Source organism: Varroa destructor, unplaced genomic scaffold (assembly GCF_002443255.2).
Source record: "Varroa destructor unplaced genomic scaffold, Vdes_3.0 BEIS01000002.1, whole genome shotgun sequence".
Lineage (NCBI taxonomy): Eukaryota > Metazoa > Arthropoda > Arachnida > Mesostigmata > Varroidae > Varroa > Varroa destructor.
The window spans coordinates 50,900,101-50,925,423 of NW_019211455.1; the positions used below are offsets into that span (position 1 = coordinate 50,900,101).

At 43.9% G+C, this 25,323-nt stretch overlaps 2 protein-coding genes and 1 long non-coding RNA gene across 23 annotated transcripts in view; 1 reads left to right on the forward strand and 2 right to left on the reverse strand.

The window, feature by feature from the left end:
• Positions 1 to 25,323, reverse strand: part of siz (Brefeldin-resistant Arf-GEF family protein schizo) — a gene marked incomplete in the record, with an annotated part of 514,736 nt that overhangs the window by 100,770 nt on the left and 388,643 nt on the right.
• LOC111244260 (uncharacterized) overlaps positions 1 to 25,323 on the forward strand; it is a 144,621-nt gene that overhangs the window by 45,698 nt on the left and 73,600 nt on the right. For 14 of the 21 annotated variants that reach the window (XR_015322424.1, XR_015322425.1, XR_015322426.1 and 11 more), the window contains exons 1-4: positions 8,134 to 8,273; positions 9,528 to 9,582; positions 9,689 to 9,977; positions 24,883 to 25,091. Coding sequence is in view for 2 of the 21 variants with exons in the window: in XM_086981870.1 (XP_086837996.1) it covers positions 1,891 to 2,007 (117 nt within the window). In the remaining 19 variants the exon portion in view is untranslated. Of the gene's footprint in view, positions 1 to 1,890; positions 2,167 to 8,133; positions 8,274 to 9,136; positions 9,282 to 9,527; positions 9,583 to 9,688; positions 9,978 to 24,882; positions 25,092 to 25,323 lie in introns of those variants that run through there. The other 7 variants (XM_086981864.1, XM_086981866.1, XM_086981865.1 and 4 more) reach the window with 2 other exon arrangements.
• LOC147757964 (uncharacterized) lies at positions 266 to 16,805 on the reverse strand. Its single transcript, XR_015322448.1, has 3 exons — positions 16,238 to 16,805; positions 3,771 to 10,472; positions 266 to 1,416 (listed from the first exon to the last, which is right to left on the reverse strand). It is a non-coding gene; the product is annotated as an uncharacterized LOC147757964 (long non-coding RNA).

The window sequence follows — 25,323 nt, forward strand, 5'->3', positions numbered from 1 at the left end:
CGGAAGTCATTTATAGACACTTATAGCGTTTTGAAATGCCCATGCGCGTGCATGAATGCAAACTATCTAAAAACACGTTTTTCTATTTACGATGTTACTATCGTATTACTGAGGACCAAGTACCGTCTGCATAATTTTGTAAACACTTAACAATTCATTAAATCATTGTTAAAGCAGCGCAAGCAACAAAAACAGTGCGGTAGCATCGACGTACATTTGTTGTTGGTGATAAACACGCATTGTAACCATAATTATAACGATTACGTACTGTCATCCATAGCGGCTGTTTATTTTTTACGTTCATCCAATACTTATACATTGTGTATTTTAAAACGGCCGTAATAACATATTACATTATTGTTATTACTATCAATATGCCGCGCGGTTGTATACGCAGCTGTGCGGCTGCTTCTCTGTGGCGGTGGGGAGGCTGACGAGGGATGATTCGAAGGCAGATGTTGGATCCTTTTTTTCAGTTGTCAAAGCACTGTATACTATTGAAATGCAGAAATCTAGCTCTGTGAGCCAGAGTAAACGAGATATTTCACAATCTTTTCATTCTCTTCGTTTGTCTCCAAACAATTGGACTTCTCAGATCGTTTGTTACCCAGCGCACAAACGACATCAGTAGAGAAAGCAACGATCGAGCCGTATAAAAATAACACCAAAGCGTCAGTGATCAAAAGACAGTAGCAGCGTTGTTTTTACGAACTTCTAAAATGATAATGACAATTTCACCTGCGGTAACATGGTTGTGAACCATACGCCTAATCTAATCAGTGCCTGTTGTTCTTGGTAGTCTGGCATCATTCGCAGCTCGTGGTGGTAGTGCTCGAATCTCACGGCTATCCTAGCGCTATATATGACTGTAGAGCGAAGGCTACTGGAAAACGGATGCGCGCGCTTGCCTGTTCCCTCTGGTCCATTTGAGCATGTGTGCAGCTTCCGACCGCCCGTGCTAATCCATGACGATGCTCATAGACACCGAAAAGATTGTCGTGCAATACACGACGTGCTTTTCATGAACATGTAATTGCGCGGCCCGCTGCCAGCTATCATCATTTCGGAGGAGGCCTCTTCCTTTTATGGGCGACGGCTCCGTGTCAAAGAGACCCTTTGTGCTCTACCGGGCTAAATAGGGAATCGCTCGATTCACACCCAGCGTCGCTTGGAAGACGTCCACTGGTGATCAGTAGTAAACTTTGTGTGTGTAAAGTATTGCTACTATTGGCAGTACTACAGCACAGCGAACTCGGTGAGAGGCTATTGAGAATAGTCCGGTGGCTACGGCCAGCCATCGGAAGGTCCCCTCTGTACTGCGTCTTATCGGTGCATGTTTACTCTGTCTCGACCATGCATTACAGTTGAGACGATTATAGGGAATCCGCCAGTCTTCGATGAATCGACCCAAGACAACTGAAACCCAGTTTACAAATATAACGATGTTTTGAGGATACCTATTGTATTTTAGTTCGCTTCTTTAATGGCGTCTCTGATGGTAGTCGTGAAACCTAACAGCTAAAATGTTTAAGCTTTTTTAAAGCAGGGCAAGCTAATGTACGTATACGTTTATGAAATTCTTTATTTAAACAAACGTAACCAATAGCTATACTATTAAAAGGAGCTATAAAAGTAGAACTGACAAAAACGTGCCACAGCTGAGTTTCATTATGAAATCATACGAACCGAATAGGCCAAGAGGATCTACAGCGGTACACTTCTGTTATATCGTATTTTCATGGGACCTTAACTTACCACAGAATACGTTCTATGTGAACCACAATTCATTGTATTTAGTTGACCGTCGCCAGGTTAACAGCACTAAATTCAATGTCAACGCAGAAGAAACAGATCATCCCGTTACTCAAACGTACCTCTCTTATTTTTTAGGGCTATTTTCTAGCAAACCTCAGACATCGTAAAATGGTCAACGTAACCCTTGACAGGAAGGGCGATTCCGGAAGGACGAGAGACTTGAAGGACGACCCGCTCGGCTTCAACGGATGACTCGGAGCCTATCTTCTCATTTTAGTTGCATTCACCTTGTAATCATTTTTAGCTACCTAGTGTCACTAATTGCTATAGTATCTTTCCGTGAAAATTGTGCCGATAGCAGAGACCTAAACAGAGAAATCAGATATGGCGTAGCTGGCCGTTGGACATACGGTAAGTAGCATTACTTAATAATATATATATATATATTATTAAGTAATCCTTACCGTACTTACTTATATATATATATATTTTATATATATATATATCATGTCGGTAGTATATATATATATATATATATACTACCGACATGATAGCTTTCGACAGCTGTTTCTTCATTGAAGTCAAAAAGGCATGAGCCGCTTCCAAGTTTTCTTCTTTACTTATATATATATATATATATATATATAACTATTATGAAGAAACAGCTGTCGAAAGCTATCATGTCGGTAGTGTCTAAGGGGAGCTCATTTATAAGCTGCGGACAACTTTGACGCAGATAGCCACAAATCGATATCGACGAAACGCGAGCTTATCACTGTCGATTAATTTATGCGATAACATTTTATTGTGGAAAAGAGTAATTAAATGAATCCATATACCGAGTTACGAATTGATCAAATTAAGAAGATGAAACCCATTGTCGAAGCTCAAGAGCTTCATCGTTTGATCACACCCTTGGTATTTAGTAGTCTATGCGAACCTTGGCTACACACAAAAAACGTATCTAAATTGGATGGCAGAAATGGACAATTGGGTTCTCGTGCCTGGCAAACGCCGTGCATAGCGGCGATACCGCACGTAGACCTCGGAGCATTTAATTTTGATGATGCATCTGTTCTGTAGGCAATTCACGCCTTAGACTAAGGCCCTGGATAAATAAATACTTCACATAGGTTCCAGAGACGTAACCGGGTCATGAACAGCGGTAGGTCAACTATTTTTCTTGGACTATCTAAAAGTGATCTACTATCCCGTTTTGCAAATGTTTACCCACCAAGGTAGAGATCGAAGATACGTGTACACGTGATCGCTGGCCACAGCCAGCATTAGCTACGTTGAACTTTTTTGATGGCCATCTAAAGTTGAAAGTAGTTGATTCTGGACAAAATGCATCGTTTTTCTAGCAGAACGTTTCCAAGGCATCTGAGAAAAATCGGTCTGTAGACATATTGATGTTATTGTTCGGTTGTGAACGGTTTCGACTAAGACTGCGCAGAATTTCCGCTCACTGCCTATGTCGCTATGTCCTAAACGCATATTAGCTGACGATAAGTCTAGCACGAGGTAGCCATAGTGGCAATAGTGCGATAGAGCAAGGGGAATCTCGTCATCGGTTCCTCCTCGTCCACCAATCGAACTGACCTATGATTCTCTCCGCTCCATATAACCGTTATTGTTGATCATTCTTCGTCCGATAAATTTAGTCCGCCCGTTCCAAGTATGGCACTAATTTAGTATTAGTTAGTCGAGTACAATCATAATTTCGATTATGCTTAACACTCTTGTTGAGATGAACCTTCTGATGTTGATGTTACAGGAACAGGAAGGACTTCGAACGATTCCATATGACTAGGTACTGATACGCTGGTGAGCATGCTGTTGTGCTCTCGAAATGCACTCTTGCTCAGTGTGACTTGTCGTGTAGCTAGCCGTTGACCCAACCAAAACAAGGTTCCATCGGATATATTGAAGGTACTCGAACGGAGCCGTGAACACATATAGACATAATCGCGATATTAGATTCATGCTAACGTTAGTTATAATTAATCACAAACCTTGAGTTGGGTCAAGAGACGTCATTCGATCTTCGATGCATTGAGTAGTATGCCAATGTCATAGATTGACCGTCCCTATCATGTTGGATGGTTAGTTACAGTATGAGTGCCGCCCGTAGAGTGGCGTGTCGGCACGATTCAGCGATTGCATCCCTAGGGTATCCAGCGCTTCACAGTGGGCGACTGGCACAATGACATAAGTGGACGCGGAGTTCATCTAGAGTATAACATTCACAGTTGTACTGCTGGTGCGGAGCTTTGTCGGCTCGAACGCTGAATTCTGGTCCCTGATGAGATTACCTATGATCGTATCCATAAGTAAAATGTAAAATGGATGATTTTCGTTATATCAAATCGTATCGGGCCGAGCTAGCCGGGAAGTTCGAATTTGATTCTTGCACAAAGGTTGGATGACGACGATCGGATCCAACGACGACGACCGGTTTTACCACTTGTAGGCAGAACATGGGCGATACGGTAACAAGTTCTACTGTACGTTCAATAGATTTATAGTACACGTACTAGGTTATTCGTTCAATTGTTCTCGTCGATAGCCGACACCACGTAGATACAAAATATTCGCTGATCACAAATAAAAGATGGTTATTTTGCGGTTTAGAAAGAGAAGGTACGACCGAAAATAGCACTAAGAACGTCTCCTTTCTCTACATTTACCCCTCTACAGCGCGCGGCAAACGCACACGCTGGATTGTAAAGACACGTGGCCGTCAGCTGAAATTGAGTACTAGCTTTACTTTGTAATAGTTCTAATAGGCGGGAACAATTAATCCTGCACGTACAACAGAACACATTGTGAGACGTAAACTGTTCTATCCCGAGAAAAGCTAAAAACGATGCAAAGTGTGAAATGATACTTTAGCTTCTTTTCGTCAACCCCGACCGCTCGGCCACCTTCCTATTTAAAGGTCCCGACCGTGGCTTGTCTATCTTTCGCAGGGCGCGGTCATGTCATCAATACCACATGACATATCGAATGCAAGCACGCAGCGAGAGACAATTTCCTTTGCATAATAAGCCAACAAATAAGTAGAATGATGAATCGATACGACAACCAACAGCCCAGCCCAGCCCAGCGTAGCAGGCCGCCGTCGCAGCAAGTTTCAGCAGAAAAAAGAGACACGAAAATAGCCAGACGGCCATTACTGCTAACAATGAGCATCGTCACCACCAGAACAGTGCATGACTCGTCAAAGTTCACGCACTGCTACTCTATCCTGTATCCCTTGTCGCAGCATCTTTTGCTTTGATGTCAAACTTTTAGAGGACACAATGCTATCTGCGCTACGACTGACGGTAAGCAACGATGCTCCCGCTGTAGTTTTTTATGATCCATAGTAGCCCGGTCCAACGGGCCGACTTGGTTAGTATGAACAGACGACGCGAGTGCTGGCGGTGTCGGCAGACTCCTATCTGCGAAGGAACGATATAGGAACACACTGGGATTGAGTTCGACTTCGTGCTATTGGGAGCCTGTCATGACAACTGGATATATCAAGAACGCATAGAGATACCCTACTCTGTCCAACCCCGGAGGGGGCGAAGCTTGTTCCAGGCGGCAGCAACACAGGAAGACCCGCGGAAGGGGAAAAGTAATATTACCATCGCTAGTGTAAAACGAGAGAGGTTCTCCTATATCTTCCAGCACGATTCGGAACGGCCTACATGTAAACAAGATGTTCTGAAATCGTAATTGCAAATGTTCTTGGATTGCGGCATCGGAAGGTCTAAATCGCCGGGTGGATGCAATACCAGGGTGCCGCACAGACCTCTCCTCATTTTGTTCAGTTCTTATATTTATTCTGCACTAACCCGAGCCCATTAAAACCAATCCGGCTTTAGAACGTTTAATATACCTTGTGTAACATATTATACGGATAAATGATAATAATTACGTCTATACCATAGCATGAATGACGTATCACGCATTACTGCCAGACGCCATCTTGATTTATTCGAAATATGCAATATCCTTGATAGGTCCTGTAACTGTGGTCGGTTTTGTCGTTGATAGAGACACCTTCTTCTAGTAGTCCATTCGCTTCAAAATAACTATCGTTCACGCCATTCGGTTGACTATGTAGATGGATCTCATATCGTCATGCCAATTGTCCGAATCACGTTTGTCAACAAGTAATTAAGGAACGAGCGCTCAAATCTTCTGAAGTAGCGTTGCAAACGAAGAACAACTACCGTAAATAATGCCGCATGATGCATCTGAAGCCAACAAATAGGCATTTTACATTACAACGAATGCTGCCACCTGCAAGAACTGGATTTACGATCGACTGATGCGGGCGAAGACATTTATTGCTACCTAGTGTTATAACCCATAAAGGCAGGCACCGTAGCATATCATGCGTACATTCTATATCTGGTACTAGTTGTACCACTGTAGCCGTTACTACTGTAAAGTCCCTGTTGAAAATTACCCAGCTTTGATCCTCTTCCGTGTTATATTTTCCGGTAATAATAATAGTTGCGATCAACTTCGTATTAGGTAATTAGGGTGTTTTGTTAGCACATACAGCAAATCAATAGAGAATCAGTACCAACGACATAGAGATGTTTCAAGGTAACCCTACAACGGGGGGGGGGGGCTTGACATTGTTACGGGGCTGGCCCGGGGGGCGAAACAATTTCAGCTGTTACTGTTACCACTGACGTTGTGGGCAAGAAGAATCGAAGTAATAAGCGTATTTTACCAACAAAGCGGAAATTTCCTTGCTGGGACGATCAACATGACATAAGTATAATATATAGGAACATTCTGTCTATTAACGTCTTGGCCTGTGTCTGCTATACTGTGCCACAGCAGGCCCGACAAATACACTACGTGACTATTCAGCCACTGGTCAGCTTTTCGCAAGCAGAGCCGATTCATACTATCACCGGTTGATCGATCGTCGACACAAGCTGGAGTAAGCAAACATGTGCTTATTGTGACTTTATTTTGCCACACCGACCAATGATGTACCGATCGTGATTCTAAGCGATGCATAGGCGGGTAAGAAGAGCGGAAAAGGATGAGCTTTAGATTGATTTTGCTGATTGCTATTTAATGCTTTTTTGGGAAGTATTTGTTAACTTTTGTTTAATTTAAACGGGCCACCACTAGCTCAGTTGGAAGAATTGTAATACACTGAGCAACGGAGCAATGGTGCGTCTTCGCTGACCTCCTAGCCATCTTCTATTACTACTTTTCGTTTTTCAGCTCAACGGAGCAAGGAAACAGTATCTATCTGTTTCCTTGCTTCGAGCTGACGATGCTGCTGTAATGGATTCGGATAAGCAGAGTCTGAGCCGATGGCGGTAAACGTGTCAGACTAAAGGAGAGTTATCCACGGGTCCGGTCGGCCCCAGCTAACTGTGCTCCGCTCTTCATTGTCATGCCACTCCTTTTTACAACGATATATAGCGACAGTGTGCGAAATGCGTCTCGAAATGACGTTCCGCTTTTATTACATATTCGGTGCCGGTGGGGCAGGGGACACTTCTCCGCGCTCGACATTAGCAACATAATAACTGTAGAAGCAGTGAAATGATCTGGTCAGAGAAACAACAATGTCAACAATGGTGACGTCAACAAACGGAGAACGTTGGCCGTTTAGCGACAACATCTATTGCCGCCGCCGCTAATGACGATAGTTGCGGCTTACACCTACCGCCGTTTTTGGCACCGTCCTAGTTCATATTTTATAGTATGTTTATCTGTTTCTGATCTGCCCGCATCCCTACCTACACTATCATCACAGTCACTACAGCGACTGCTACGATCTTCGCAATATATTTTTTCTTCATTTCGCAGTAGCCAGACGTCACACTAGCTCGAGGTATTAATCGCTGTTATATCTTCTTTTCATTGTTGTTTACGAGATATCTTCTGTTCGCTAGTTAAACAGGAGTGTGAATACTTTTGATTGATGCACCCTGCGTTGCCACTGTTTCGACAGTGGATATGCTGGAACGATAACTGTACCGCGAGACGCGCGTTTCAGAAACGAGCAGCAGCGTAAAACGAAAAAGAAAAGTCTGCCTGTAGCTGCCGGTATTGTTTACAGCGCACGTATCCGAATCATTCGCACTCACACCAGCCCATGAATAAGAACAACAACAACAACTGCTGCTATTACCCCTACTATAGCACTATACGCTCGTGCGTCTCAGCGCACGCCCGATAAAGCGGCGTCACGACCGATAACGCCGACAAAAGTAGCAGCCAAAACAACACTGGCGGTAAGTGCTCGGCCAGAATTAACTAAAACAAAGCAGACGAAATGCTGTGCGCAGTCGCAGTACGAACGGCAGTCGTCTACCCAGAACCGTTACAACTACGACGATAGATGCTGCCATCCCTAGCGCAGTTTATTTACTTTGTTGTCTTAGCAACAATAACATTGACGACAGCGCCGATTAGGTCGCTAAGAACTGCGTCCTCGTATCGTATGTGGACGATATGTAATTATATTCGATAACGATCGGCGGGTGCGTACAACTATTATAATACAGTAGGTACGTGTGCTCTGTTTAGTTGTGCATAACAGAGTATTGCATGCCCTTATGGATGTAAGATATCCATTTTGTGTTTTACAACTAAAAATTTCGCAGAGTAAGAAATAGGGGAAAACGGACGTGTAGCAGCGTTTCAAAACGATTCAAAAGATACTCTATACAACGTGGAAGAAACAGACATTGCGTACAAATAACCACCTTCAAGACGAGGCAGTCTTCCCCAAACAATCCTGGTAACTAATTCTATCTGACTTCATCCAAATTTATTCTGAGAATTACTGTGCGGATCAAGCGTACACTTCGGACGTAAAGAAACTGCCGCAGCTTTGACTTGTCATTATATTTGACGGTGAGGGTTGGGGGGGGGGTCACAACGTTACGCACGCTTCTTTTAATGATTGATTATACTCTGTTTCAGGAGCCTATATAAGTAATAATTGTACCTATATTTGTTAGGAATGGCTAGAGGAGGAAGCCTATCGCCTATGGTCACAGTAGGCGGATCGCCCATCGCAATATGTAGCCTATGTCCTATTGAATATAGCATACAAATTTTAGTTCGTAACGTAAATAATAACAATAACATGAATAATAATAGTATCAAATTGACTGGAGCTTATGACAGATGGGCAAAGCTTAATCGAAAATAGGCATACCTAACACAAATCGAAGCATACATAGTTGGTTATTGAAGGAGCCGATATTTGACTATGCAAAAACAGTGCATAGCGTCACAAAGTACGAACATCATTATAGTTTTAACAAATAGCTGGCTGTCTACATCAGAGCCTTTACTGCAACGCTTAGAGTCTAACCGGTCAACTTGATATTTGCAGAAAGTTAATAACATACTTCGAGGAATACAATCAAATGTCGTGAACTTTTTCTGTTTTGCGATTCTGGCAGCATGAGTGCAGGGTATCAAGTAGCGCAAAATACCCTTTTAGTTTTTACGCTACCACACAGTGACACGCCTTGACGGTAATGATACACACCATAATAGTTTAACTGTATATTGTACACATCGTTCAGCTGTGTGCTTATACACAATTTTACCGTATCACTTTCGTTTTATTATGATTTTATCATAACATAATTACTGTTGCCACCAGATTACTGCTGTGCCTATACCTTGCTCGATTCTAGACTAAGAATGAGCTTTTCTTAGTACATTGCTGTCAGCTAAATCCATCCGTCTATTCGTTTATTGTCCTGTCAAACGATCAGATTGGACCTGCAGCCGCCAACAGCACCACTGTCATCAGCAGCGATAACGGTAACGGTTAGTGCAGTAGTACACTGGCATATAACTATTCATTTGCTTCGCACCGTTGACCCACCTGGCCTACGCTAAGACAGCTGCGTTGATTTCTACTGATCCATTGCAGAAAGCACGTGGTCGTGACGACAAGCCCAGCTGCTGTATCTCTAACCACCGCATTATCAAACCGTTTGTGCTCGTGCCCGCCCCCAAATTGCAGTCCATCTTTAAGAATGTAGGATCGCTGCCACCGCTGATCGACTAAATTGATGTGAGTTTACGCAGCAAAGAAGAAGCACTGGTAGGAACACTTGGGTAAGACTTGCTGTAGGCCAATCTGGCGATGGTCATCTACCTGCTGTGCGCTGAGCGTGGCCTATCCCATTGAGTAACGGAGATAATACAACATTAAGCAGGTATGCCGTCCTTCTATAGACCTAAATACGTTCGTTTCTTGTTCGCTATTTCTCGGATTAAACAGATAATTCGCAGAGATCAGCAATCAAAACAGCAGCAGCGAGAGTCACATTATTGCTATCTACGAACTAAGTGATATTGCAGCGGGGCAAAAAGGACCAAATACTATACGGACAATAATAGTAAATCGAACTGGCTAAACTCAAGCACAAGTGTACAGAAGGCTTGTGGTAGGAATACTATATTTGTATATATTCTACAGATCGATGTTTATGTTCGCTGGTTGAGCTTAATTATTATAACAGTGAATCATATTAACTTTAACAACCGATAGCTGGCCAAAGTATCGGGTAACTTAAAAGGAAGAAAAAGAAGGTTCAATGAGACGACTATAACTTATATACTCGGAATACATCAGTTTAAGCCGTAGAGATTAATGATCCATGCATCAGGGTCGTTGTATTACTCCCATGTGGACTGCGGGTCATTCTTACCTGTAATAAAGTAAAAGCACCGGTTAGGTTTCTGTTTCCTCAAACCAATTTCATTTGATTCAGAATAGATTAACTAGCTTTAATACTTACTTTATTTAGTCTATAAAATGGTAAACTTTTTAGTAAATTGTTTGCCGCCAGAAAGTCAATTACTTGGATACCGCCATTCCTTTGACATATTTATCGCAAGAGTATGGACGCGCCTAGTGACAACGTATGCGATTTGTCTTTCTGCCTTTTATCGAGCTGGTCCTGCTTTCCCTGGTGGCAAAAGGGTGACAAATAAAGTTGGCAGCTTGTCTTCTGCTAAACAGAAAGCTTCCGCTTACCTAAGATGTTCGACTAATAAGGTTTAGTAGAGCCTGGCTGCATCAGACCATATGTGTCATAAATCATCCAGATGATATGCGTCGTCGTCGTATACGCGGTTCGTCGCCTGAGTAGCCGCAAGACAAAGGCCAGCGCTAGCACGGACTGCTTCTGCTCTCGTGGTTATTCCTGATTTCGCATTGCTTGGACTTCCAAGATTCCTCTACCTTTACTACCCAGAGGCCCCGTGTTTCCTAAAATCCTCTGGCGAGGATATCAGGGAGATCTAGAAGGTGGAAGGACACCGATTATCATTAAGCCGAGGATTAACTACTGTTTTGCGTGGCCTAATGTAGGTTGTCAACCTATTCCGCCTTGTCCTCAGTATCGTCATGATCCGTAGCAAGAGTTGTGTCACGAGGATTGTCGCCATTGTTAATAACATTGCCTGTACCACGAGTAACCTCGCGGTTCCCTCTATGCTAAGCACGGGTCGCTTGTGGATGAGCTCCCCTGGTCAGCCTTGTGGAAGTCAAATCCCCCTCAGTTAAATCCATTGCCACTGACAACTCCTTCGCTTCTGCCGAACTTACGCTTTTACGATCTTATCCCTAACATTTTTTTTACTATCCTTCCTACGAAATTCGATTCCATTTTGACCTCATTTTCATCTTCTAGTTAGTTGCAACAAAAAGCTAACCAAACGTGAGCCGACTACCGCTAGAACACCACTTGCGTTTGCCTACTTTGATAAGGTCTTGATAGAGAAAAATGATCACAACCAGTAATATAATTGTTATATTTATTTGTTAACGATACTATTATTCAAGCTAGGTAATATAGCAGTCGAAAGGGGAAGGACCATAGTAGAACCTGTATCGTAAGAGAATAGCCATAATGCGTCCATTTAGCGTGTGGTGTCGCGTACTGCCAACGGGGGGTAGTGTAGGGTATTAGATATCACAATTGCGCCAATCTATCATAAAGATCGCATAGCGGTATGGCGATTTCTGACAGTGATGCCCCCCATAGTAGTTCCCACCCATCACCTCTTGTCTAGACATGGGTCTAAGCTCTCTATTGAACACTATTTCTACTTCTACAAACATTGCGTTAGCCGGCCGTCAACGTGACAGTGATTAACTTGGCAGCACCAGAGCGCTGACTCTATGTGCCACTGTCATCGGAATTTGCAACGATGAAAAAAATGATAAAATTTTGATTTTTAACGTTTCACGGCGGCGTAATGTAACATTAGAACGCCAACGCGGCTAACATCACGTTAATATTGGATGAGGATGTTTGACGCGATGTGGAAGGAAGCAAATATCAAATGAAGATCGGTTTATCATTAAAACAGTTCTGCTAGTGGTAGTAGTAGCGGTGACGGCCAATAGTGCGACAGAACTGAAACTGCACTGCGTAACGTATGAGCGTCTCCTGAAGCACCCAGCGACACGGCACCCTGGGCGTCCGCGGAGCCCTTTCTTATTTGTCGGTCAGCCACTTCAAACATGACCGATACGAGAATGTCTATCTATTGTCAGACGGCCCAGTCTGGCCCAGAGTGTCATTCTCCCAAATGGAGGATATTACGGGGCAGCTGCATTGACAGCGGTCGAGGCAGCTTCGTGGAACAATCTTCAGCGATCGTCTATGACGGCAATTGCAGCGATTGGAAATGGGCCAGGATGAAGCCTTTTCGTCTGATGTCTTATTTTTTAGCATAATATCTTCACTATGAGTAAAGGTTATAGTCATGTCTAGCAAGCTAGTAAGTAGGTATTAGGAAAATGACAGATAGAAGCAGACGGACGGTCTGTGGTCATCTTCTGTATAGACATCATGCGATCGGAAAGCTACCGTAGTACATATAGCAGACGGAGGGAAACATTTGAAAAGAAAAAAATATTAGTTAAACAGACGACTGCCCAGATCCTGCCAACGATGACGCAAAGGCCTAAACGAAGGGACCATCTGGCATATCGACACTGCCATCAAGTTGCTTGAATTGTATTTAAATTGAATCAGATTATAGACATTCTGCTGCTGCATGCCAAATAATAATTCTATTTGATTTTCACTTTCATTGAACTTTTCCTTTTCTGCATATGACTTATTCTTTACCGTTATTTGCTTCGTTTCCAGTTGATGTTTTTTACCACCCCTCTATTGTACTGCAGGTTGCTCATGATTGACCTAAATTTGGCCTTGTTATTTTGGCTTTTTTTAAACGAACTTTGCTGACAGAGCTTTTCGTTGTCTTCTCTGTGATTGTTATTGTCGCCGTCGTCGTTGTTGTTGCGTAGACAGTATTATCATTTCATTATATTTGCCTCAGATCTCACATCTTCGGATCACCTCGTGTCAGTTTATTGCGGGGGATTCTCTGCGGGGGAACAAAATTTCGTTTGTGGTACCCTCAATTCCGTGACGTGTCGTATTGGATAGTTCGGCAGCTTTCACCTGAAGCATGCCTTTTACTTTGTTTACTTTTTTTTTTATCATCGCCATTGCAATTTTCCCTTCTCTCTTTTTCAAAAAAAAGAAAAATGAGCGTTCATTTTTCATGGTTAGATGACCGTTGTTATTGGTCGCATCTTTTTCTCGTTTTGAGCTCTTTGTAAAAAAGCAGCAAGGAAATATTTTTGTCTGCGCGCTTCGTATCGAAAAAGCACTATACTGCGGCCGTTACTGCCGGCGCCGTCGCCACCGCTGTCACAACTTCGAGCATAACGTGCCTCTGTTGTTATTGTGGGGTCTGTCAGATCTGCTAAATCCGTTGGGCAATTACCTGTGTAGGTACGACGCAGCACATGAATTTCATGGCGGGTTGCAATGTTACAGTAATTTTCAGAACTGACGTTCGAAGAGACCGGACGACACTCGAAGCTGCTCCGAGGACCAAAATGGCAATAGACACCTTTTAGAAAAACTTAAAGGTTGTCGGAAGTACACCAGTTCCTGACAGCTGGCCAGAATGATGATTATGATCATGAGGCTCTTTCGGGAACGCAGCGATGACGACGACGACGCTGCCAGCAGGGGGGGGGAGTGGGGGTGGAAATGCCGAGGCTGTTTGCCAGCAATGCCTAAAAGGGGCGTTTGCCAACATAAACGGAAAACTGCTTCAAGCATTCTAGCTGATACTGAGTTGGCGATCAGAGGGTCGAAAAATATATGCGTCAGAGTAACAGACAAGTAAAACTGAACACTGTGACGGCTTGGCAAGAGAGGGACGTTAAGCATCATGGTATACGCCACCCGCATCTAAGTAAACGAAAGATGGTCCTCTCCTCCTGTCGGAGCCCCAGGGGTGTCCGAACATGATTGCTGAAGTGATGCACTTCTAAAAACAGCCGTAGCCGACAATAAGTGGCGCACTTACCCAGATCAATTGGCAAGTGCAGTGCTTTTTTTACTGGCGGAAGCTCTAGTTTAGGAGACGATCGATTTTGTATGCCCGATGACATTTGCCAAGGCAATAGGCTATTGAAGAAATGGCTGGTTAGAAGTCACCACGTCTGTAAAAAATGTTCTCGATGATACTAACTTTTATTCTATTTAACAAGTTTTGTTTGATTGGACGGTAGAGAAGTTCAATGCAGGTAGATTCTCCGTAGAAGTCACTTTGCCGCCATTATGTCAGCTTTTTTGATTGTTCAATAATCAATCCAGCCAGTCCTAGTGAATTCGCTTACGGAAGTGACAAACCAGTTCCTTTAGAAGGATACATTCTTAGCATATATTTGCTTGATTGAAAAGAATATCGCGACACAACCTCCGAACGATGCTTTTCTGCATATGGATTGTATTCCAATTATGTGTACGCACATACACGTATACAGTGCAATACCATTTACATGAATGCATTAATTATACATATTTTCTTCTAATTATAATTTTTCTAAATCTTGATAACGTTGATCCACACTGTTCTATTGACGGTTTTTTTTTTCTACCGCTAGAGGCCAGCCAGCTGCTTTAACCAGGGCTATCTGCCCACCAGCAGCGCCAATCGACGCGTTACAGGACTGATAACGGTCGTCGGTCCACGTATCGAACAACCGACGTCAGCAGCAGCAGCAGCAGCAGCGAGAATAAAGTCAGCGACAGTCAATACGATGCGATTGTAGTAAACGTTGTTCGGAGCCAACGTCGCCAGCTAGAGCAAAACCATCACAGAAAATAAGTCCAACTGGCGCTTTGTTCCCGCCTAGCGATACAAATAGAACGCTAACGCTCAAGCAGTGACTATACTTATTTCTTCCCCTGTTTGCAAACGTTCTCATCCGGTTCGGGTTTGTTCAACACAGCTCTTAAATTTCACTAGTTCACTAGTAATATTTCACTAGTTCGAACGAGGGGTCACGTCGGCATTATCGATGACTTCGTTGCTCCTACTAACAACTAACGGCTCGATTACCAACAGCCAATATTTAGGTAGACCTCGGGTTGGGGGGTACTGCAGGTGGCACCTTGATCAGATGATCCATCTCCCTTTTGAGGACAGCGCAGGAAGCGTCAACATCCTAACAGGATGCGAATTATCGTAGTACCACCGAACGCTATTACAGTGCATTGTTGCAGCAATACAATAGACGTCCGAGGAAGTAACTGACGTTGTTTGATTATATCGCTTCTGCATAGCGTGACGCATGACCGCATGGAGCCTTAAACCAGTTGAATGATCGACACAGGCATATGGTAGACACGCACGCAGTGCTGGCTGCCAAAGTCAGCTTTTGCGAAAACGACTCGCGTACCAGCAGCGTTCGCTGCCGGCGCTAGCGAATCCGAATTCATTGAAGTTTTATTATTGTTTTGTTTGTAATCAATTGGCTCGTCTTCAACGACAATGTAAATCCTCCACATAATGACGTTGAAAGGGGGGAACGGAAGTGGCAGATGCAGCGATCGGAGTTGGGACGAACGAAACAAAACACAGAAAATTAGCGGCAGTCATCGAGGACGAATGAAGAGGCAAGAGTGCTGCTAACAAAATTAGCATAATCCTTCCTACGTACTTGTCCATTGATCCTGAATCTCTACGAGTCACCTGATTTTCACCTATACCCCCCTTTGCTTTGTTCCCCTGTTTACATACAGTTGCTTCAAGCTATTCTTTCATTCGTTTCCACTCAGATTGAAATGAACAGTTCCAACGTTTATTTTCTATTTCATCGATGCAGATGCATTTCTGGTATGATGGCATGGGCTATGTGCGTGAACATACCTGCGTCCTGACAGAATGAAGTCAACGCATTTCGGTTGTTAATCGCAGATCACCTCTTCGAATATCGTACTATAGTACCAGTATCGTTGCAACGATGACATCTATCTGCTAATCGTTCTCCCGCCGTTGCTGCTATCGCCGCAGTTGCTACTCTAAATAATAGCGTTGACGACAACGTCGATGCTGATCGTGTACCAAAAATGTCTCGCAAAGAACTTACCCAGCCAATCCTGCCACCGCCGGTAGATCCCGGCGAACCCAGCGAAGCTGACACTCGTGTAGGTTTAACTATGAAGGTTACAAAGAATGAGTGGGTGTCGCGTCCTGGATTACAGTTGCCTTCAGTTACTCAGTCGCGAAACTACGACTACTACTGTTACGAGGGTCAGTCAATCAGTGGAACGCATGAGTATGTCTTCGGTTGCACTCATGTATCACTAGATAGTCCTTCGAATCGAAGCTGCAACAGCCATTGCTAAAGGAACTCGGCTGTGTTTCTCCCACACAGTAGTGGCCATCGGTGTGCGCAGACCAATTTCTGTGGCACTTTCACCGCTATACGATCCCGTATGAATGTTCTATCTTACGTATAGAAAAGGACAGTGGGAAAGAAGGGGTGGATGCAAGGAAATCCATTCTTGGCGTTGGTTTTATCCAAAAATATCGACTGCAGCTAGAAAGGGCCAGGAAGATTCTGCAAGAGGCAAATATACGTATCTTGTATGTACTCTATGAGTGAAATATTGAATACTGAATATGTAACGTTTTAGAAAAAGAGAGCGTTTTAATATGAATCGAGTCAAAGTTGTTAATAACCACAAATAGCTGATATTGTCAAAGAAAAAATAACAATGAATATGAGTAAATGTTTAACTGATCGAAGGCTGCTTATTCACTATAGGAATAAATGTCCTTCGGCTTATATGATTTCGTACTTTCTTTCAGAGTATTTGTAATTTAATGACAATAAAGACAGAAAACTATATTTAAAGCACATGCGTGTGACAGGCAACGACGGCTTTTCAATCAGAATTCTGTTTAAGCTTCATCCGTGTGTCGTTGTCTACTCCAGACATGTACAATATCACCCATTCAGCAAGCACGTAGATACACGGATAGTCCTGACATCGCTGACGCGTCGTGAGCAGACGCCATAGATCTTTACGCAAACGCCAACCACCCGTCACCTGCCCGCGCCGTGGCTGGAAAAGGTGCCGCCATTGCGACTATCAAATCCATTTTCTTCTGCTTGAAGCGAAGTGGAGCATAGCTTCTGTATACGAGTCACGCGGCTTTGAGCCTTCACTGCGGTGGTTTTTGCGTCGACGATGACCGTGACAGCAGTAGAGCTTCTCCGAGACAAGACAGGCCAAAAGTAAGGAATCTTTATAGGATTATCTTTAAAGGAGGTGAAATGATTGGACATGGCCTGAATTACTGCAGTGACAAAGAAGATTGAGGAAGGTTACTGCCACCACTAACGGTAGGTGTCTTTGGAAGCCAGACAAGGTTTTCTACCCTGCGCTCCTTTTTCGCTTGTGACACCCCGAAGCGTCTTTCGACCTTTCAGACTCGGACAGTGTTACGTGTCTTTTACGAGTTGCTAGTATTGTTGATTATCATGTCGATATCTAAGCATGCTGACTTTCATGTCCTCTCTTTTAGCCATGTGAGATCTCTGCTTCCCTTGGAGGATACAATAGGACATGAAAGAAATAAGCTAATGGAAATGTGGTTCGGGTTTTTTCTCTCTGTTCTGAGTGCGACAGTGCACTGCGTTGCTTGGAGCAAGCCTACCCGTGCAACCATGGGCCATGCCATTTAGAAGAGCACAAAGACACGAGCTGCTCGTCAGACTCTCACGCATGTTCAGATACCAACGCGTACTATGCAGACCGTACTCGTACATAGATCTGATTGCAATGTACGCTTGAAGTTGTCAGTTTGTTGTCTGGTCACCTATGTGTTCGATGATGGCATCTAATGTGCTTCGATTATGTTTTGTCAGATGATGTGGTCTGCCGACCAAGGTGATCAGTGATTCGATCAAAGAGCAGTCAAAGCTTCGCTGACTTAGGCTACAAAGCGTTCTCGAAACTAACTGCGTAAAGACGCCCTTTTTGGCGATCAGAGCTACCAACATTATTCATCAGCTATTTTATGAAAAATCATCTTCGCTTGCTGCTCTAACCAGAGACGCAACTGAGTAGAAAGTATGTACATTGCCATATAGTGATGTGTATATATAAGTGATACGAAGAAGTATTATCACACATCTGTCGGTCTATCTAGTAACATCTAAAGCCTTTTATACTGTATATCACACTCTAAGCGCAAATAAGAGCACTACGCATATTGTACTGCCGCCATATTACGCAATATTTTAAATAGTAGATAAACTGTCTCCTAGAAACGACTGTAACCGAGGAAGGGTGCTGTGATCCTTCTTTGAGTTCAACGGCGCCTATGCAGCTAGAAAGCGGCCAAACGCAGTGCGGCCTGTACTCTTCTCGCAAAAGAACTGCCCTTTAACAATACAAGTCAAGCCCTGTAAGGTCAAAGCTTGCTACTAGGCCGGTGACACAACCCGACTCTCGTTCTAAAAGCTCGGGAAGCGCCAGAACCCTGTACTGGTAGCTCGTTTGTTTTCAAGTGGGAAAATCCGAATGGAAGACGGGAAACAGGAAGTTCATTGCAGCGACCGTTGAGTGGGTTTCTGCCCAGCGAAACCGGACAACAAAAAAGGAGCCTAAACGGCCAGCTGGGTAGAGAATAAAACTGGTGAGAAGAGAAAGAGACATCTGATATCTCCCCCTGATCGAAGAAAGGGAAGATCTGAGAACGCGTTTTGCCGCCAAGCAGCGAAACAAATCCAGGAACGTCGTGCTACCAAGCCTCACAGAAACACACTGAACAGTGCGTATTACAACGTCGTTTGCGTGGCTCTGAAAGCAGGCATTGCTCGCAAACCAACAAACCGGTCTGCTGTATGCTCCGCTCAGCACTACCCCGATCCGCCCCGAAGTTGTAAAGACAAACCTATTCCCTACAGCCTAAGTGCATTGAGTGTAGCAGGGTTATTTCGGGGCAATTGTGGAGGGAAATCGTAGCGTCAGGTGTATGCAGACTAGCCTACATTGGGTCCTCAACGTGGCCACCGCCAGCAGCGCCATCAGCATCACCATCATCATAGACAACATTACTTTCGACATCAACGGTAGTTGCTCGTGCAGCTATAGAACTTTTCTTTTTCTTTAAACAAAGTACCACGCCATCTTGTGTTGCTAACCAGTCGATCTAAACTTATATGACCCTCTAGCAGCAGAATTAGATTGCCAATGAGATTTGTTTAAAATCATTAGTCTAATAACGTTTGCGTTTGGCCTGGTGTTTTATGCATGCCATGACAACGACTGGCTGCTCTAAAAACTTAGAGAACAGCGATGATGAAAAAGCCAAACAGGCTTGGACAAATGAACGGGTATAAATTAGTACCTGATTCTAACCGTCCAACGCGCTAGGACAGCGTAAGGACCTCCTGCTTGTGAGGAATAGTAAACGTTCGATCACACACTGTGCGCAATGCGTTTGCGACAACGAATATAAGGTTTTGTTGTTTCGTATTACCCGTTCGAATATACTGAGTAGAGACGGCATGACGTAAGATTAGTAGCGTTTCGATAGCGAAGCGCCCAGTAAATGTCGTCGTTGATGAGAAGAGACGTGATGGTCACACTGTGGCAAATAAATGCGTCTAACATACTGCTAAAACTTTGCCGAACCGTTTGAACGCAATGTAATGACAACGGTGAACGAGTGAAGCTTGTACTATAGCAAGTGCGAACTGAGTATTTCCCTCAGGCAATTTTACGACATCTATTTTGGATAAAGACGGACCTGGAACAATTCGAGTAAGCAACAACAGAAATAACGGCAATGGGAACAGCAGTAGCCTGCAGCCTTGGTGGCATTATTGCAGAGTGTTCGCCCGTCGGTTCGTTGCTGGCTGTCGTCTTTTCAGCGTCTCCTTGGTCATACTGCTTTCTTTAGCAACAGGAGCCTGCTGCCACATAAGCAACGGCGAGAAGCAGAAGCGACTTACATCAAATGTACTCACTCAAAAAAAGACGGGCTATGAGGATGCCCTAAGCCCGGGAAGTCTGCCTGCCTGCCTGCCTGCCTGGCATTTCCAATGACATGGCAAGTGACTGCCAGACCCGTTGCGCCCATTGCCGTCAACGCTTAGAGTGACGTTGAGTATGCAGGGCAAGGCCAGCAGCCATAGCAACGCGAGCTTAGCACGAGACAGCTCCGATGACACACGGTGCGGAGGAAAGCTCCGACGTAGTCTCTTCCACTATTTTCTCCGCCATAGTTACCACCAGCCATGTATTTGCAACCTAAATAGTTGAAGCTCATTGAAGGCTGCTGCGTCCATGCGTGATCGTATTTGAACGCAAAGTAGACTCACACACTGTCGACCAGTGAAGTAATATATAAGAAAGAGTATTCCTTACATCGAAGAAGCCGAAGGAAGTGAGTGTCTGAGAGGGGAAGACGACGAGAAGTGAGGACGTTCTCAGTAAAAGAACATCGTGTAAGCAATGTCGACATCTTACACTACTGCTCCCAGAAGAGGCATATAAGACACCCTAGGAGCTGGGCAGTTTTGCACGCAAATACATAAATAGGTAACTCGAGACTAGTTTTTTCCCCGTTGAGCTGCCTGTACTTCCTTTTAAGTCCCAACGGCCATCGTTATTAACAGGCCTCAGATTCTCTGCGCAGCAGAAGCTGGGTCATTATGATAGCAGAAGAGCAAAAAAGGCAAACGAAAAACCTTTGTTCACAGCTTCCATTCAATCCAGCCACTTTATCTTACCACCACCCCACCTAATACGCCGAGAGACCTGATCATCATCACAACAATGCTAGGAATTAGTACGGGGCAAATGGGCCGAAACGGGCATTCGCGCAATGGAATGCATTGTCCGCCTCCTACTCGTGGCGCTTATTATATCCCTAGAAATTTCTTGTGTGACAGGAATATCGTCCATTGTCAATGTTCAACCCGACCATAAAGCAGCCTCTTCCATTCATCTAACTGTCTCCTCAGGTCCAGTACGGTCAGAACATGTCCGGGGGGTGGTAATCAACCTTCTGTGTTGAGGTTGTGACAATACTCTCTGCTACCATTACCACTTTGGCCACTGGTATCTGTAGTGGACGGTCCTAGAAGATAATGATAAAGAAGGTAGTTTGTCCATCATCGTGTTTTATTAGCAGTATTAAGCTTAGCCGGGACAATCAGCCAGTACTATCTTTAGCCTCTTAGCCAAAAAACAAGGTATTGTCGTTCCATGCTTCCTTCGTTGCTGTTCCATGCGCACGCAGATGTGGAGTGTGAAAAAAGACGCTATCGGAGCAGTGCTGAATGCAACTGTCAAAGCATGGGAAAACAAGGGTTTCGGGTTTTTTGTGCTTTTTGTTTGGAACTGGGATGCAACCTTTACGGGTAGATATAACACCTGTGTTACTTAAGCGTTGGACCGAGCTGCGCGAAGCCGCTCCAGGCGGTACGGCGGCAACGGCAGCAGTAGTAATGACGTCGCATCTCGTAGAGGAAAGACGCACTGTAGTGCTGAGGCAAGGTATTCAACGTCTCAATGAAGGATATTGACTGAGAGTCGATGATGAATACCACGCGTGACTAGGGAGCATGCAGATGCAGACGAATACATCATTTTATCCGATGCAAAACCAAATACCAGCCCAATGCAGATATATTTGGACTCGCAGAGTCGCACGGATTCGCCCCCTCATCGTATGATTCACGGCAAACTGCGAGTTGCCAGCGCGTCCCTTGCGGAAGCAAGAACTTCTGAAGAATCGAGGAATCAGATATAAGAATATAAAGGAGCTGACTATACGTATAGCTTAGTGTTTCAAGAGAGCTTGTATCTCTAGTCAAACACAGATCTGACTTTTATCGGTCGTTCTATATTAAGCCCAAAAGAAGTAATTTGATTTTAGTGTGAATTAGCGTTTAGTTTAAAGAGCCGATTCCTAGATTGTGTAGTAAGAGATATTGGCAAGGGTTATCACTGTCGCATACTTGTCCTTAGGTCAGTTCTGCCTGAGGTTTCCATTGCACCTTCGGGAAGGAAGGCGACTTTGTAATGGATTACTGCGTAAACGTAAGTTCATTATAAACGGTGGCAGGGTATGCCGGTCGAGGGCAACATTATTATTTAGAGAGCATTTATTATATTGCGCGAGTAACACAAAAGCCCATACCGCTAGACAAATACCGCAGAGAGCTTAACAAACCTATATGTCAGTAAATGTAAGAGGTGATTGCATGTCTCATTACAGCAGCCTCATATCACGACGACATAGAACTACGGCTGTATTTTGAGAGGTATCAGGTAGAACATTTGCCCTGATATGACAAGACGACGTTACCAGTGAACTCCTTGAGCGTCCCGCAAGTAATCTACATCCCCGGCATGGAAGTATCTACCGCCTAAACCTATCGCTCGCGTGTTCTTATAAGTGATGCGTTGGAGATCATGGACTAACTTCTATAGGAATAACAGACAGATATTACTGCACACACACAGAATTGGGTCCGTGAAGCTTTTCCTATGCAACCGGTCGCGGGAGGGGAAACAAGTAAACCACGGTAATAATGCCCAACTATAACTCGCTGCTTGATGTACATAAATAATGAAGTAGAGGCACCGCACCGTATTGTAACTAGGGCTATGTAGATCACTATTGCTGTAACGCGGATTGTCACCGCTGATGGCCTGCTTGTCATTGTGGCTGCAGCATAGAACGGTCATCGGCCAGAGTCGCCTACGAAACTTTCGTCCAGCGTGGGCTGCCGCTGCTAGCGTGCAGCTAATAAATATTTTGTCCGTGCCCACGCCGTTATACATAGCCATGTCCTAAGTCCCAGCTGCAATTTTTACCATTCTAGCCACGTTAACAGCGGCAACTGGCAAAGTTTGCCACTTCTTCATACTGAACAGCTTATATGCGCTTAATCAATTAATATGCCAACGAAGCAGGACCCAGCGCTTTCCAGGTTAGCATTAGATCAGTTGCGATAGAATGAGGAAATTATGGTTCATGGGCTAGCAGCACCGTTTGGGGCACACAGGTAACGAATTCAAACTACGTGTGCGGCCACGTTTCTACAATAATAGATCGCACATATGGGGGGTTGGAAAAAAATTCTATGCGCATTTTTGCAATAGAATATGAATAGAAACCCTCGCGTGTGTTCTACTGAGTGAAGCTAGAGCGAAATAGCCAAATGCTATGTAGTCAAGCCTCATCAAATGGCTATAAACCTATGGTTTGTAAGCAAAATAGTGTTTTTACTTAAAGCAATCCAAACGTATCTAGATGGATAGCATCGCCTTGTTGGAAATAGTAATTCTTGATGCTGTAGAACTCTATCCGCTCTTCGTCCCATTTGACGGACATATGTTTCTCAATCCGTTTCTACTCACTATGGTTAGCGGCCAACGACGTCTTCGGGCGACTTCCCGGGCTTGTCATCATCCGAGGACCGACTTGGGCTAACGCAACGAAGCACAATGCTTAGCTAGCTGACATAGTGTTGCTAACAATAGTGATGGTACCTTGGCCTCTCCATGGCTTTCTCCCCTGTGAATTTTTCCCTTATATTTTTTACTGCTGGTGACAGCTTTAAGAATCATCGGGCTTCGGTCATAATTAGGGTAGATTTCTGGTTAAGTCCTTTTTGAGCGGTAAAAGCACCATTCCATTTTCGATGTTACATACATGTTATGTGTTCGTTGATTCCCTCCTCTAAATGGGGCCAACCAACCAAATGTTCCTATCACGAAGTCAGTTAGCTCTTCGAACATGGCCCTACCACGAGTTTATCCCATTGCTAGAATATTCGTTGCTATCTACATTTCGTTTTAGCGCTGGCTACCTTTTATCGAGACTAAATAATAATTTATGACGGTCCAAAATGTTTGAAATGGAGATCTCTCATTTAAAAATATCAGACAAGAATCGATCACGTAAACTCATGTCTCCGAGACGTTCGGATGGTCATATCGTTATTATATACGTGTTTCTACGCACCATACGCATATATATATATATATATACATTTGTATATGTGTATTTGTTTGAGTATGGTTCCAGCCGCCAAGAAGACCAACATATTTCCAGCGTGCAATTTTCCCGCACGACTGTGATCATCTTGTTTCCTCCAGCTCTTGTTTAGGGCGGAACCATCGAACGCTTGATATTATCATTTGAGAGTACTCAGCAGTGTCCTCACGGGCGAAAGGCCTTAACCGCAAGTAAAGCTCCCTACTCATGGTGACCACGTTGTATATATAAAAAGTGTGAGGGGTTTACCAAACGTTTGAGAATAGCCAACGGTATAGCATCTATACTTGTACAGTCAACTCCGTGAATGGGCATAGCTGATAGACTGGCTTTTTGCATACGTTTGTCAATGGGTCTTCTAGTTATACCTGCCGTCACTCATTTTAGCCCAACTGCCAGCTCGAAACTACTGAAAAACTATAAAATAAAAAATAACACGGCAGTCGCAGAACGCTCTAATACAAAAGAAAACGCGTATGAACACAACGAACAGAACAGGCATATCGGTGGAGGACCCAATTTTCACGTAGTTCGATTTAGTGCCAGACCTAACCTGGTACTGCGAATACAAGTGACAACATAAATAGACTTGGTATTAGTATTAAGTACTAGATGACTAACCGATCCAAGTTCTTATTACGAAGGCTTAAAAAAATATTCCATTTCGTTCCCTGTCATATTGTATTTTCTTTACTTCCACAGGCGACGTTATGCGGCCATTGACGGAGGCGCCTGCCATGCTACTCTCGACTGGAAATCAGGCTGGAATCAGAATACATCTTTCTTCGTCCTGATAGTCGTAATATCGAGGTTGTGTACACGACCCACGACGTAGTCTGAGCGTGACCACCGCATTGCAAACGACATATATGCACGCATCAATCTGTACATCTGTATACGCATATACACATGTACGTATGTGTTTTATGTAACGGTGCAATATGAGGTACTTTGGCTGGTCATTCATTTAAAAGATATAGCCGGTTAACTCTGCATTTTCCTGTGTCCTAATTCGGAAACAAAATTCTAAATCAAAAGTATCGAAAAGAGGTGATAATACAATATCCTGCAGGTGGAGCTAAGGAATCTATGTAACTGTTACAGACGAGGTAGCCAAAAAAGCAGTAGCAGCATTGCGTTATG